The 12,912-nt window shown below is 56.0% G+C and overlaps 1 protein-coding gene across 3 annotated transcripts in view; it reads left to right on the top strand.

Moving 5' to 3' along the window:
* Positions 1-811: 811 nt before the first annotated feature.
* EML1 (EMAP like 1) overlaps positions 812-12,912 on the top strand; it is a 92,452-nt gene continuing 80,351 nt past the window's right edge. For all 3 annotated transcript variants that reach the window (XM_056113672.1, XM_056113673.1, XM_056113674.1), the window contains exon 1: positions 812-1,023. In XM_056113672.1, coding sequence (XP_055969647.1) covers positions 957-1,023 — 67 coding nt within the window. In that variant the 5' untranslated portion in view covers positions 812-956. The remainder of the gene's footprint in view (positions 1,024-12,912) is intronic.

Genomic DNA, 12,912 nt, shown 5'->3' on the forward strand with positions numbered 1-12,912 from the left:
GGATAATAGTGATAGTGCTATTACTGAATGTAACCAAGCACTACGTGGAGCACAAACGGTGTGTCAGTGTGTCCACCGCATCAAGCCAGCCTGGGCTGCTGCTCTCGGTCCTTCCCTAAGGGGTGGTGGGACCCTGGCGGGTGCCACTGGCACACAGCTGTGGACTCTCTTTCCTGGACACCTTCAGTGCAGGTTGTCCTAGGTCCTGTGACAGTTGACCAGAGCGCCAGGTGAAGGGGGGGGGGGCAGATCAGCAAGGAGGGGGCGGGGTGGGGGGAGAGCAGAGGCGCTTCGGCTGCGGACACATCCACAGGGCACCATACGGGCTCCCAGCCTGGTCACGCCCAAGGCTCCTTGGAGAATGGGGGGGGAGGGAGACGCTTGTTCCCCGGGGTCCTGTGTCCTCAGGTCACCGCGCTCATTCCTGCTTGTGGGGAGGCAACGCCTGGGAACCTCGGGGCGCGCCTCCTGGGCCCAGCAAGTTGTCCAGAGGCCGCGGGAGATTCAGGGGTGCACTGAGAAAGGGGAGGGGGCGGGGGCAGCAGCATCCCTCTCCCCACGCCCCGCCCCGCGCCGCCGCCGCCGTGGTCCTCCGCGCCTGTCCTTTGTCCGCGCGTCGGCCCGCGGCCGGTCCGGCCGTCCGGAGTCGGGATGGCGAGGAGGGAGGGAGGGAGGGCGGCGGGGGCGGGGGCGGGGGCGCGGAGTGGGCGTGGTCATCCCGGCCCCGCCCCTCCCGGCCCCGCCCCGGCCACGTCCCCCGCCCCGGTCGCCCCCTAGCGGGCGGAGCGGGCAGCGCGCGGCGGCGGCGGCGGCGGCGGCGGCGGGCCCGGGGTTGCCATGGTAACCGGCCGCGGCCGCCGCCACAGCGAGGCCGGCCCCAGCGCCCGCCCGGCCGCCGCGCGGCTCGGCTCGGCTCGGCTCAGTGTGGGGGTGAGCGCGGGCCCGGCGGCCTCAGCATGGAGGACGGCTTCTCGAGCTTCGGCAGCCTGTACGACACGTCGTCGCTGCTCCAGTTCTGCAACGGTGAGCGGCGGCGGCGGCGGCGGGCCCGGGCGGAGGCCGCGGCGGGCGGGGGCCGGGGCGGCGCGAGGGTTCCCGCCGCCGCCGCCGCCGCCGCGCATTGTGCTGGGCCCCCGCCGGGCGCTCGGCGGGTACGCGGGGCCGGGCCGGGCGGGGCCGGGCGGGGCCGCTGTCCCCGGGCCCCGGGCCCCGGTCCCGGCTCCCGCCGGCGCCGGGCCCGGGATGGCGACGGGATCGGGCGAGGAGCCGCCCCCGACAACCCCCGGCCGCGGGGATGCGCGCGGGGCGCGGGGCACAGCCGCGCCCGCCCGGCCGCCGGGGGCCACTTGCCCGCGGTGGCCGCCGCGGGGACCTGCGCGCCGTCCAGCGCTTTGTACGGGGGCAGGCCCGGCCCGGCTGCAACGGCTACAACGGCTGGCCCCGGGAGGGAGTCATCCTTTTTTTTTTTTTTTCCCGTGTTTTCCAGGCAGGAAATCCAAATAACCACCAATATGGCATCTTGGAAAACACACGGAATCCTGCCTCCGTGCCGGGAAGATTTTTAGGCTCCCGAGCAAGGTTTGCACGGAAGCAAGCGTGCAAAAATTGCCCATGAATTTTCATGTTTATTCAGAGCGAGATGCGTGAGCATTCACGCACCAAACTTCAGCCGCACCATCACCACCACCACGATTCTTTTTTTAATCGGTGCGCTCTGCAGCCCAACAGGACGGACCCTAAAAGTTTGTTTGCAAAATGTGCATTTCCTAGCCTGGGCCTCCCCTGCGGTGGTGGCAATGGTTTGGGAATCCGAGAGCTTTGACAACCGGAGCTGTTTGTTTCTGCAACCGTAATTGGGATTCCCGATAACTTTTCTAGTTATCCAACACCTGTTTGCAAATGGGAGGTATTTAGCTGTGGCAATAAAGATTAATGAGGGTGTTGGTACACCCTCTATAATGGTATTTTAATCTCCCACGAGATGTATCATTTTTTGCACAAAGAGGGGAAGCTCTGATAGCTGCTACAGCTTATAATTTTCATGTTAATCACATTACTGAGTAAATGAAGCCCTTCTGCAATGTGATTAATATGAAGAGGGCGGCAGGAAAGTTCCTCCTCCCCTTACGGAGAACAGAACCGTGTTTGGGATGGTTGCGAGGCCCTGGAGGCAGCTGGAATACCCGTTGTACTGACAAGATTCCCACATCATTTATAGTCTTGGGGATGGTTGTCCTTCTCCAATGGGTTGGTGGAATTCCTCAAGTAAATTTCGCATCACGGGCTGGGGTGGGTAGAGTGCTTGCCTTACGCACCACGGCAGACCCAGGTTCGAGAACCTACCATCCTACCAGGAGTGATTCCTGGGTACCGAGCCAAGAGTAAGCCCAGAGCATCATTGGGTGTGGCCAGAAGCTTTTAAAAAACAAATTGTTTTTAGCCTTGTTTCCTTAATGGACTTGTAATCAGTTATTTCCGAACTATACTGTTGGGCTAAAAGATAGTGCTCCCACCCTAAATATTTATGGAAGAATCCCCTCTTCCGTTGATTGTGAGAAGCATGTGGTTGAAAAATCATCATAACTGATGTCCTGGACAGAAAGACTTTTACAAATGACCCTGGGCACCCATGGGGCTGTTTAGTTTCGCCTGTGAGAGTTAGCCAAGATATGTTGTTTGAGCTGATTTATGTGAGTGTCGGGGCAGGGGGCTGGTTGTCGTGACCCTGAATAACAGCTCAGCGTTGGAGTTGCCCACGGTGGTTTTGCTTCTCTGCCCCGTGACTTGCTAGTTTCAAGAGATTGGCAAGATCTTTTACTGGCTGCAGTGTGGAGAAGAAAACACCAACTCTTCTCTGTTGTCTGAAAAACACTTTAAGAAGAAATCCCTTTAATTAGACCTGGAAACAATCAGATCTTTTTGAAATTCCATTGTCACTGTTGAATTGCTCAGAAAGTTCTTGGCACTGACTTTATTATCTTCTGGTTTGCTGCTGAATAAAGTTGCAAGCCAGAGTAGCCTGTGGGGCATGAAAAAAATGCTAACTGGTGGCGTCTGAGGCAACAGATGTTTTGATGTGAAATTATTCATTTTAAGAGGCTTCCATTACATGAAAATATAAAACGGATACGATTTAGTTAACGACTGTGATGATTCACTTAAATTAGCACCGGATCACAGAAACACCCTTTCACTGAGAACTAAACATTTGGAAATTTCATGAGCTATTTGAGATTTTTTTTTCCCTCCCTTGTTCAACTGGAGATTTCCATGACAATGGCAGGAGTGCAGCGGCAGAATCTATGGGCTCATACATTTTCATATGTGGGAAGGGACCGTGCTTTTCTTGGAGATAGGAACTAAATACCAAGTAGATCAACCCACACTTTGTATCGGGCCCACAGATTCCTCCTGGTCAGATAAACATGCAAGATAGGATGAGGAGGGAAGCCGGGAAAGCTTTGGTTTTGTACTTGGTGGTTTATTTTTGGATCGGGGGCCACACCCACCCGTGCTCAGAGCTTATTCCTGGCCCCGCGCTCAGGCTCACTCCTGGCAGCGCCCAGGGGACCATATGTGGTGTCAGGGAGTAAATCAGGGTCAGCCGTGCTCAAAGCAAGTGCCCTACCCATTGTACTCCCTCTCCGGCCCCAAGAAGAGAGAACGTTATTCTCATAAATGAAGCTGTCTCCCACCCGCTTTTTGTCTCTTCTCTCGAGGGAATCTGCCCTTTCTCTCTCAGATGGGCTCTCATGGAGTAGAAAATCAGTGCAGTGTTTCTTTCTTTCTTTCTTTCTTTCTTTTTTTAAACCTCTTTTGGGTCACACTTCAGCGATGCATAGGGAATTACTCCTGGCAGTGCTTGGGGGACCATCTGGGATGCTGGGGAATTGAACCTGGGTTGGCCACTTGCAAGGCAAACGCCCTACCCGCTATACTATCACTTCCCAGTGCAGTGTTTCTCTAAGATATTTAGAATTTTGTGGTGTGGGGGCCAGAGTGATAGTATAGCGCATTTGCTTTGCATGGGGCCAACTCGGGTTTGATCTCCAGCATCCCAGAGGGGCCCCTGAGCACCGCCAGGAGTCATTCCTGAGTGCAGAGTCAGGAGTAACTTCTGAGCATGGCCGGGTGTGGCACAGTAACAACCACGACAAAACCAGAAGGAATCTTGTGGTGTGAGCCAGAAATCACCGGCTTCTACTAGCTAAGAACTCCAAATGCTAGGAACCAGCGAGAGCTGCCCCCCGCAGCTTCTTGGTGGCTGAGGCGGGCTCCGTGTCACCCCATCTTTTCCTCGAAGCCCATGTTTGAGCTTGTCACGTTCCCATCCTTGTGTATTTGGGGGGTGGGGTGTCAGGGACGGAAGCCAGGTCTCATGTGCATCAGAACCGTGTCCCTGACCCTTCCCATCCCCGTTTACAAAGGAGGAAGCTGAGGCTTAAAGAAATTTGGCAACTTGGTCGGGGGTAGGGGGTCACCCAAGTCACGTTCAGGAGGCCCAAGGGTCCCTGCTGGTGGTTTCCGGCCAGCCAGGCCTGTCGTTCCGTGGCGGCCAAGGGTGTGGGATGGGTTTACCCGGCCGTGCCCAGGAGGCCCCGCGTTGCTTCGGCTCCGATGGGACTGGCCCCCAGGAGGTGACGCGCCTTCTCCCCACTACTCCTTCTCTGACCTGAATTGGTGATTTTCTGTGGTGGAAATAACACTTGGATTGTTTTGTTTTGTTTTTGAGTAACAGCTTTACACAGATTCTATTCTCAAACCATAAATGTCCACCCTGCTAAAGAATGGATTGATTTTTTATATTCCCACAAACTGGAAGAGGCTCTCTCCCTTTTTTGTTTGTTTGATTTTGGGCCACACCCACAGTGCTCAGGGAGCACTCCCAGCAGGCACCATATGGGGTGCCAGGGATGGAACCCAGGTTGGCTGTGTGCAAGGCAAGTCCCCTACCCATTATACTATCTCTCTGGCGCCACTTTCTAATTTTATTATTATTGTTGTTGTTGTTGTTTGTGGGGCCATGTGGCTGTGCTCAGGGCTTGCTCCTGACTCTGTACTCAAGGATTGCTCCTGGTGGGCTTGTGGGACCTTGTGAGATGCCGGGGTTCAAACCAGGTTGGATACCTACAAGGGAATCCACTTTACTATCTCTCTGGCCCCACACCCTCTAATTTCAGAGCACTGGAGTACCCCAATAGAAACCCTACCACTCATTGATAGCTATTCTCCAATATCTAATAGTTTTGGACCCCAGTAACTGCTAATGGGAGTTTTCTCTAGATTCTGAATGTTCAGTACAGAAGTGAGCATCCAGATAATGTGCATTTACTTCTGGAATGGTGTTTCGGGTCAAGGGAGCCTGTGTTAGAACTCTTTTTTTTTTTTTCCTTTTGTATTTTGGGCCATATGGGTGCTCAGGGTTTACTCCTGGCTCTGCACTTAGGAATCACTCCTGGTGGTGCCTGGGGGGGACCAAATGGGGTTTTGTTCGTAGAATTATTCTGCTCTCTGAACTTTGGGGAACATGCTTTTGTGTGTGGTGGGGGGGCGGTGAATTCATTGATATTGGGAGGCTATCTCTGTGTGGGGGAACGGTGGGGTTGAGAGGCCTGGCCTATTGGTTGGTTTGAGAGAGAAAATCGTAGGTCTTCTTCTTCCTCCCCCTGGGGAAGGTGGCACAGACGTGAGGCGCCTGGCTGCTGCGAGAGGCCATGAAGCGGGTGCAGTGGGCGCCTGGTGTGCCATTGCATGCCCATCACCCAGCTTGTGTGGGCTGAGCTCGCCAGCCTGCCTTATCTTCTCATGCTGCTGGACCCTTCCCCTGGGGGCTGCTCCTGCTGTGGGCCTCCTCCCCCCACCCACACCTCCTCCCACTCAGCTCTGTGCGTGAGCGCGTACCTGGCTTCCCTGCTCTTCCCTGCCTCTCCCGCCTCCGGAATCGAGAGTGGCATTGAGACGTGTGCCTTTGCAGTGTCATCGCCTGTTTGGGGACAGTCGACGTCCCTGACCCCTTCTCCCCCCTGTCATTTACAAGAAGCCCCTCCAAAAGTCCTTTCCGCCGCCGTCTCCCAGTTTCCCTGGGCCACGCCTGCTCCTCTTGTGTTGTTCACCCCGACAGGCCTGGCTTCTCCATGGAGAGGGGAGCAGGTGACCCCGCACCTGCATCCAGCCAGTGCTCCTAGTCGTACTGATGGCCACTGGCTGGTGCCTTTGCAGGTCGCAGCCGTGCCTGAGTGGCTCTCGCTGCAGTGTCCATGTCAACTCCCCTGACCAAGTCAGTCATTCATTGCCAGGCCGCGATCTGGTCCTGGTGAGTGCCTTTTCTTTCTTTTTTTATAAATTTTCTTTTCTCTTTTCTTTTCCTTTCTCTTCTTTTGTTTTTGGCCCACACCTGGCAGTGCTCAGGGATTACTCCTGACTCTGCACTCAGGCATCACTCCTGGTGGTGCGTGGGGGACCATCTGGGGTGCTGGGGATCAAACCCGGGTCGGTCATGTGCAATGCCAATGCCCTCTCCACTGTCCTATTGCTCTAGCCCCTGACTAAGTGACCTTTTCTGCATCTGCTGGCTCAGGCAGCTGTAGAGACCTTCCGCTGTTCCTTTTGAAGCTGGGTTCCTGCTTGTCCACCCGCTGCCCGAGCTCTTCTGGTGGCTTCTGCGGGAGCCCCTTGCCATAACCACAACAGGTTCAGCTACTCCTGAGGACCTTCTGAAATCACTTGGATGCTCTCTCGGACCCCCAGATAGTCATTTTTTTTCTCTGTTTGAAATGGAAATATGGTTTAATTTCTAAGCATCTCCGTGGGGAACTCAGGGTCATTTATTTGAAATCTCTTGGCATCTCGGGTTCGTCCTCTCTTCAGCCTTATGCTCAAATGTTCGACTTGGCAAATCACTGCCGAGGAAGCAAGACTGTGCAGCCCTCCAGAGAGATCACCTGACCTCCGTGCCGCCAAATCCTTTAACCCACCTTCCTCAGAGCGCAGAGCCCTGGGCGAGGCTTTTGTTCTACCAGAATCAGGAGAAAGTGCCTTGGTGGAAAGGGCGCCCCTGGCTCAATGGCCCGCAGACAGACCTGTCTCTGGGACATGCGGGGCTCTGCCCCACCCACCAATTCCACCTCTTGCCAAACCACCAGCATTTATGACATGATGAACGAACCCCAACACGTGGGCGGAAAAGTCACCGACATCATGTTTAAAAAGTAGCCAATAGTTGGTTATTCTTAATTTGTGGAAATAGTGTAAGTCTTTCCTTAAAGTCTTAAAAAAAAAGAAACAAAGAAAAAAAGACCTTTTACTGACCTGGCAACTTTGTTTCCACACTTGGTCTGTGTTAAAATGGCAAGGTGGGAAAGCGGAGGGATTAGCTTCCCCCAGAGCACTCATTGCCCAACGGCTCTAGTTATTTTAGGAAATACCCTTTCCCCGGCCTTCAAATGAATGATTTATACGATTTTTTTGTACTAATCAACATTTTCTAGGGGGAATTTTGTTATTATTATTCTTTGCTTTGGTTCACACCCGGCAGTGCTCGGGATTTACTCCTGGCTCTGCACTCAGGAATCTCTCCTGGCAGACCTGGGGGACCCTGGGGGGTGCCGGGGATGGAAACTGTGTCGGCCCATGCAGAGCAAACGCCCTCCCCGCTGTCCTCTTGCACTGGCTGCCTGTTGTTAATTTTTAGAACTGGAGCCTAGGGGAGGGTTTCTGGTGTGGCATGAGACCCTGATGGCGCACCAGGCTGGAGGGTCAGAAGGAATTCTCAGAAGAAATTGCTCACGCTCCCACCCTGACTGGAGGCTGCCCCTGAGGTTGTGCGTGGGTCTGAGGCCTGCCGGGAATACACATTTATTTCAGCTGAGCCAAGCGGCTGGACGTCGGGCGCCAGTGGCACCCCGCCATCTCCTTCTGGTTTGCGTCTAAGGAATAGCTTCTCAGAGCTCGGAGGCACACATCCCATCTTGTTTACTCTAAGGCCCCATCTTGACTGGAAGACGACTCTTGGCCGGAAACTGCATTTTTGCAGATGCTGCCGGTGGCTCGCATGCAGCAGTGGATGGCACTGCGTCTTCCACGAATTTGTACCGCGTCAGGCAGTGCTGGACCCGGGCTCCTCCCGGAGGACTCCTGGGGCTGCCTCCACCTGTGGGGGAGGAGGTTGCCCCCTCCTGCCCTTCCCGGATAGGCCCCAGGACGGGGGTGCCTTGCCCGGCTCCCAGCTGGTGGCAGATTATTCCCAAGTGGCCTTTGGAGACCTGCAGGCAGCACTCAGCGTAGATGAGGATGGACAGGGCAGGTGCCTCATGGGGAGGCTAGTGGGGCCCATTCTTGGCTCACAGCCAATCCCAGTTTACCTCATTCCTAGCTCACCCATTTCCAGCTCACCCCAATTCCCAGATCACCCCAATTCCCAGCTCACCCCATTCCCAGCTCACCCCAATTCCCAGCTCACCCCATCCCCAGTTCACCCCCATTCCCAGCTCACCCTCGTCCCCAGCTCACCCCCAATCCCAGCTCACCCCAATCCCCAGCTCACTCCAGTCCCAGCTCACCCCCAATCCCAGCTCACCCCAATCCTAGCTCACCCCATCCCCAGCTCACCCCAATCCCCAGCTCACCCCATCCCCAGCTCACCCCAATCCCAGCTCACCCCCAATCCCCAGATCACCCCCATTTCCAGCTCACCCCAATTCCAAGCTCACCCCAATTCCAAGCTCACCCCAATCCTACCCAGCTCACCCCCAATCCCCAGATCACCCCCGTTTCCAGCTCACCCCAATTCCCAGCTCACCCCAATCCCAGCTCACCCCCATTCCCAGCTCACCCCCAATCCTGTCTCCTCCCTGTTCCCGTCTCACCCCCATTCCTCCTTCCCACCATTCCAACTCACGCCCTGCAGTGTGCACGGGACAATGACAGCCACACCAGACAGACCTGGTGCAGATTTCCCTGAAAACTTCTAGACTCCGTTTTCCTGGCTGCTCCCTCGTGTCTGACCATCTGCTTTGGCTCAGCCCTCAGCCTTTCTCCTCAGGATTTTGTTTGGTTTTTAAAAAACCAGGGGCCGAGTGATAGTACAGCAGGGAGAGCATTTGCCTCGCACTACTTCAAGCTGCGTTAGATTCGCCGGCACCGCATATGGCCCCCAAGTCCGCCAGGTGCCGTCCCTGGGTGCAGAGTCAGGAGCAAGCTCCGAGCACCACTGGCTGTGGCCCCCAAACAGAAAAACAAAACAGAAAGCCCCAAAACAAGTAGCATCATCGCTTCCCTCCCCACCCCTTCGCGTCATCCTTTTTATTTATTATTTTAAAATTTTATTTTTATAAGGTTGTTCACAGTCATTTATTACATTCAGTATTTTAACACCAATTCCACCACCATTACAACCTTACCGGGCACCATTATTTCGAATTTTCCAGCCACCACCCAAGCCTGCCCCAATACCAGGCCCTAAATAATTTATTTTGTATTGCTCATTATTAATTAATTTGGTCCAAAAATGATCAAAAACGTTTTCTTTAGAAGAAAGTGTGTAAAGATTTTGTGTCTCGCCCTGGGGCATTGAGCCCTTGTATAAGAGGGTACTAACATGTTGTTTCAGGTTGAGCCTTGTGTGCTAATATGTGTTTTTTTGTTTGTTTGTTTTGTTTTGTTTTTGCTTTTTGAGTCACACCCGGTGATGCTCAGGGGTTACTCCTGGCTCATGCACTCAGGAATTGCTCCTGGCGGTGCTCGGGGGACCATATGGGATGCTGGGAATCGAACCTGGGTCGGCCATGTTGGCTGCGTGCAAGGCAAACGCCCTACCCACTGTGCTATCGCTCCAGCCCCTGCTAATATGTTTTTAATTGAGACTGGTTGTCTTCCACCTCACATCCTACCCAGTGTGTGCTACTCCTGGTACATCAGTAGTAGAAAGTCTGAGATGTCGCTCTAGGAATTCTGAAATTTTAAGTAGGGTGATACAGCTGGAGTTAAATTTTAAACTGGATGGTGCCTTTGGTCTGACGCATCTCTGCAGTGTTGCTCTCTTCCGAGATTTATTTGTGAGTCTCTGGATCATGGCCGTTAATAAGCTTAGATGGCGCCAGAGGCAATTTGTGGGCGTGACTGTGAGGCTCCAGGAAGAACAGGGGGCTGGGGGGAGGTCGCCCATCCCAGACTCTGAGAGAACCTGGAGATTTCGGCACAAAACCCACATAGTTGAGTTTTTCAACAGGTTCATTCATGGACGAGGCTCATCCAAGCCTGTGGAGATCGGCTGTGAGCGTGGCAGCAACGGGGTTCTAGAGCTTTGGTCTGCTGGGGCTCGGTTAGGGTGGGCGGGGGCATTCACCTGCCCCCTCCAGGGTGCCTGGGGTATGAGGTTCAGCCTGGCGCGGGGGCTGGAGGCATCTCTGCAGCTTGTTGGTCTCGTCTGGGATTTATTTGTGAGTACATCATTCTTTTACAAACCAAACGGCAGCGGTGTTCTTGCTCACCACCTCCGATCTTGGGAGGAGGGGGGATTCCCTGCAACCTGAACTGCGGCCCTACTTGGCTCTGGTGGGCTGTCACCCGGGTGGGGACCGCAGGCGCCATCTGGGCTGCAAGAGACCCCCTGAGGTTGGTGCTTCTAGGGCGAGGGCCAGTATCTCACTGAATGGGGCAAGGGTGGTCTGGGGGCACAGCCTGACCCGGGGACACCTTGGGGAGCCCCGATGCCTGTCTGGGCATGAGGCCCCATCCTCTGGCAGGGGTCTTGCCTGCGGCAGCAGCGTCCAACATAGATGTCGGCACAGGCCTGCAAGGACCCGGTCACAGAGGGCTCTGACAGATGGCCATGTCCTGCCGGCCTCCTGTCCTTTGGAAGGTGCACCTGGGCCTTGGCACCTGGCAGGGCCTGGCACCTGAGCTTCCCAGGTGGGCGTGGGTCTGGTGGGACGCACTCAGGGGTGGGGACACAACTCTGCTCTTCTGGGCGCTGTGTTCCACAAACAGTGGGACCTACCGCGTGTGTGTCCCCTGCAAGTGTGCTCACAACCGTACACCTACCACATGTGTGCTCACATCTGCCCACCTGCCATATGTGTGATCATGTGTTCACACACATGTGTGCTCCTGTGTGTCCACCTGCACATGTATGCCCCCGTGTTTCCACCCACACATGCACTCACGTATCCACCTGCCCAGGTGCTTGGATGTGCCCCTGCTCCACTTTGCATATGCACTGGGACGTGTGTGTGTGCGCATGTGTGTGCATGTGCGTGTGCGTGTGTGTACGTGTGTGTGTGCGTGTACGTGTGTGTGCGTGTGTGCCCACCCGCCTGCCCCCATTGCTGTCACCTGGTGACCGAGCAGTGGTGGAGGAGCCTTGAGGGGCAGCTCAGTGCAGGCTGGGGGGTGACCAGGCACCCTGGTCAGCACTCAGCTCTTGGAGGCTGCCCCTTGCTGGGCCACTTGGAGCAAGAAAAAACACATCCGAACACCTTTGGCAATGGAGGACAGGTGTCAGACAAACTATTTTTAGCCAAAATAACTGACCCAGTGAAGTTGTTCATGGCAAAACCGTAAGAGCACACCCCCTTCACTGCTAAGTCGCTCCCCGACCAAGTTAGTGACAAGAAACATACTCCTCTCGGGGTTTCCGGTGGATGCAGCCCAGCCTCCCTGCAGCCCCCGGGGCCGTGCCCAGTCCCAGGAAGGGGTGAGGAGCTTGCTCCAGCCTCCAGGACTGGACACAGGTGGATGGAGAGAGAACACAAGTTAACGAGCGGGCGGCAGCTTCTTGGTGCGTCCTTCCGTGGGTTCCGCTCTCAGAGGCGGGCAGGCCTGTCCCCGCTCCTGTCCTGCAGAGCTGTGCCCTTCCCAGGTGGGGCCCTCGAGTCTTCCCCTTCTCCCTCCCGCCAAGTGCTGGCGGGGCTGGAACGGGGTCTGCCTCCCGGGTGCAGCGGGACCCTGGAACTTCTCACCGTCCAGCGGCGGGGGGCACTGCCTGAGCTCAAGGTTCCCCTCTAGGGCAGGCACTGTGGTCCTGAGGGCCCAGGGGATGGTGCCCAGCCCCCAGCCTCCTCCTGCCTGCCCGGCTGTCCTGGGGGAGCAGCTTTCGCTTCCTGCTGGGACGGGCACAGCCATGGCCGGCCCAGCTCTGGGACCTGCCTGGGGTGTCTCTGTGTAGTTTTCTTTCTTTCTGTTTATGGGCAGTGGGGGTGGGCCGCACCCAGTGGTGCTTGGGGGCTACTCCCAGCTTTGTGTTCAGGGGTTGATCCTGGCAGTGCTCGGGGATCCTGTTGCAGTGCCGGAATTCAGAACTCTGCTGTGGCCACAGACGCGTGCCCGGCAGGTGCCTGCCCCTCCGCTCCCTCTCCCTGGACTCCGTCTCTGGGGCCTGGTGGGGCCTGGACACGACTCCCCAGGCACAAAGAGCCACTCCCCTTGGCTGTATCCCTCCCCGCCTCCTACAGCAGAAGCTCCCAGGCACTGGACCTGCTGAGCCCGAGTGACCCTCCTGTCCCTACCTCCCTGCTTCCCCTGGCCTGCAGCTCCCGCTGGACTGAATGGCACTGCTGAGTCTCTCTGTCCATCGTCCGTCCCCCCAGCCTGGCTCTCCCTCTGGTCCCGGGGCTCCAGGCTAGTCCCCCACCCCACCCCCCCTTTCAGAGAGGAAGTAGGAGATCACCACTCCCCCTTCACAGAAACGCGTGCTTCTCTCTGTGTTGTGGCCTTTCCTTGTCACTGCTCCTTCTTCTTGCTCTTCAGCAACTGCTTATCTGTTACTCTTTTCTTTTTTTGCTTTTTGGGTCACACCCGGTGACACACAGGGATTACTCCGGGCTCTGCATGCAGGAATTAATCCTGGTGGTGCTCAGGGGACCGTATGGGATGCTGGGAATCGAACCCGGGTTGGCCATGTGCAAGGCAAATAAA

This window comes from Sorex fumeus, unplaced genomic scaffold, assembly GCF_029834395.1.
Source record: "Sorex fumeus unplaced genomic scaffold, SorFum_2.1 ptg000022l, whole genome shotgun sequence".
NCBI classification, from domain to species: Eukaryota; Metazoa; Chordata; class Mammalia; order Eulipotyphla; family Soricidae; genus Sorex; species Sorex fumeus.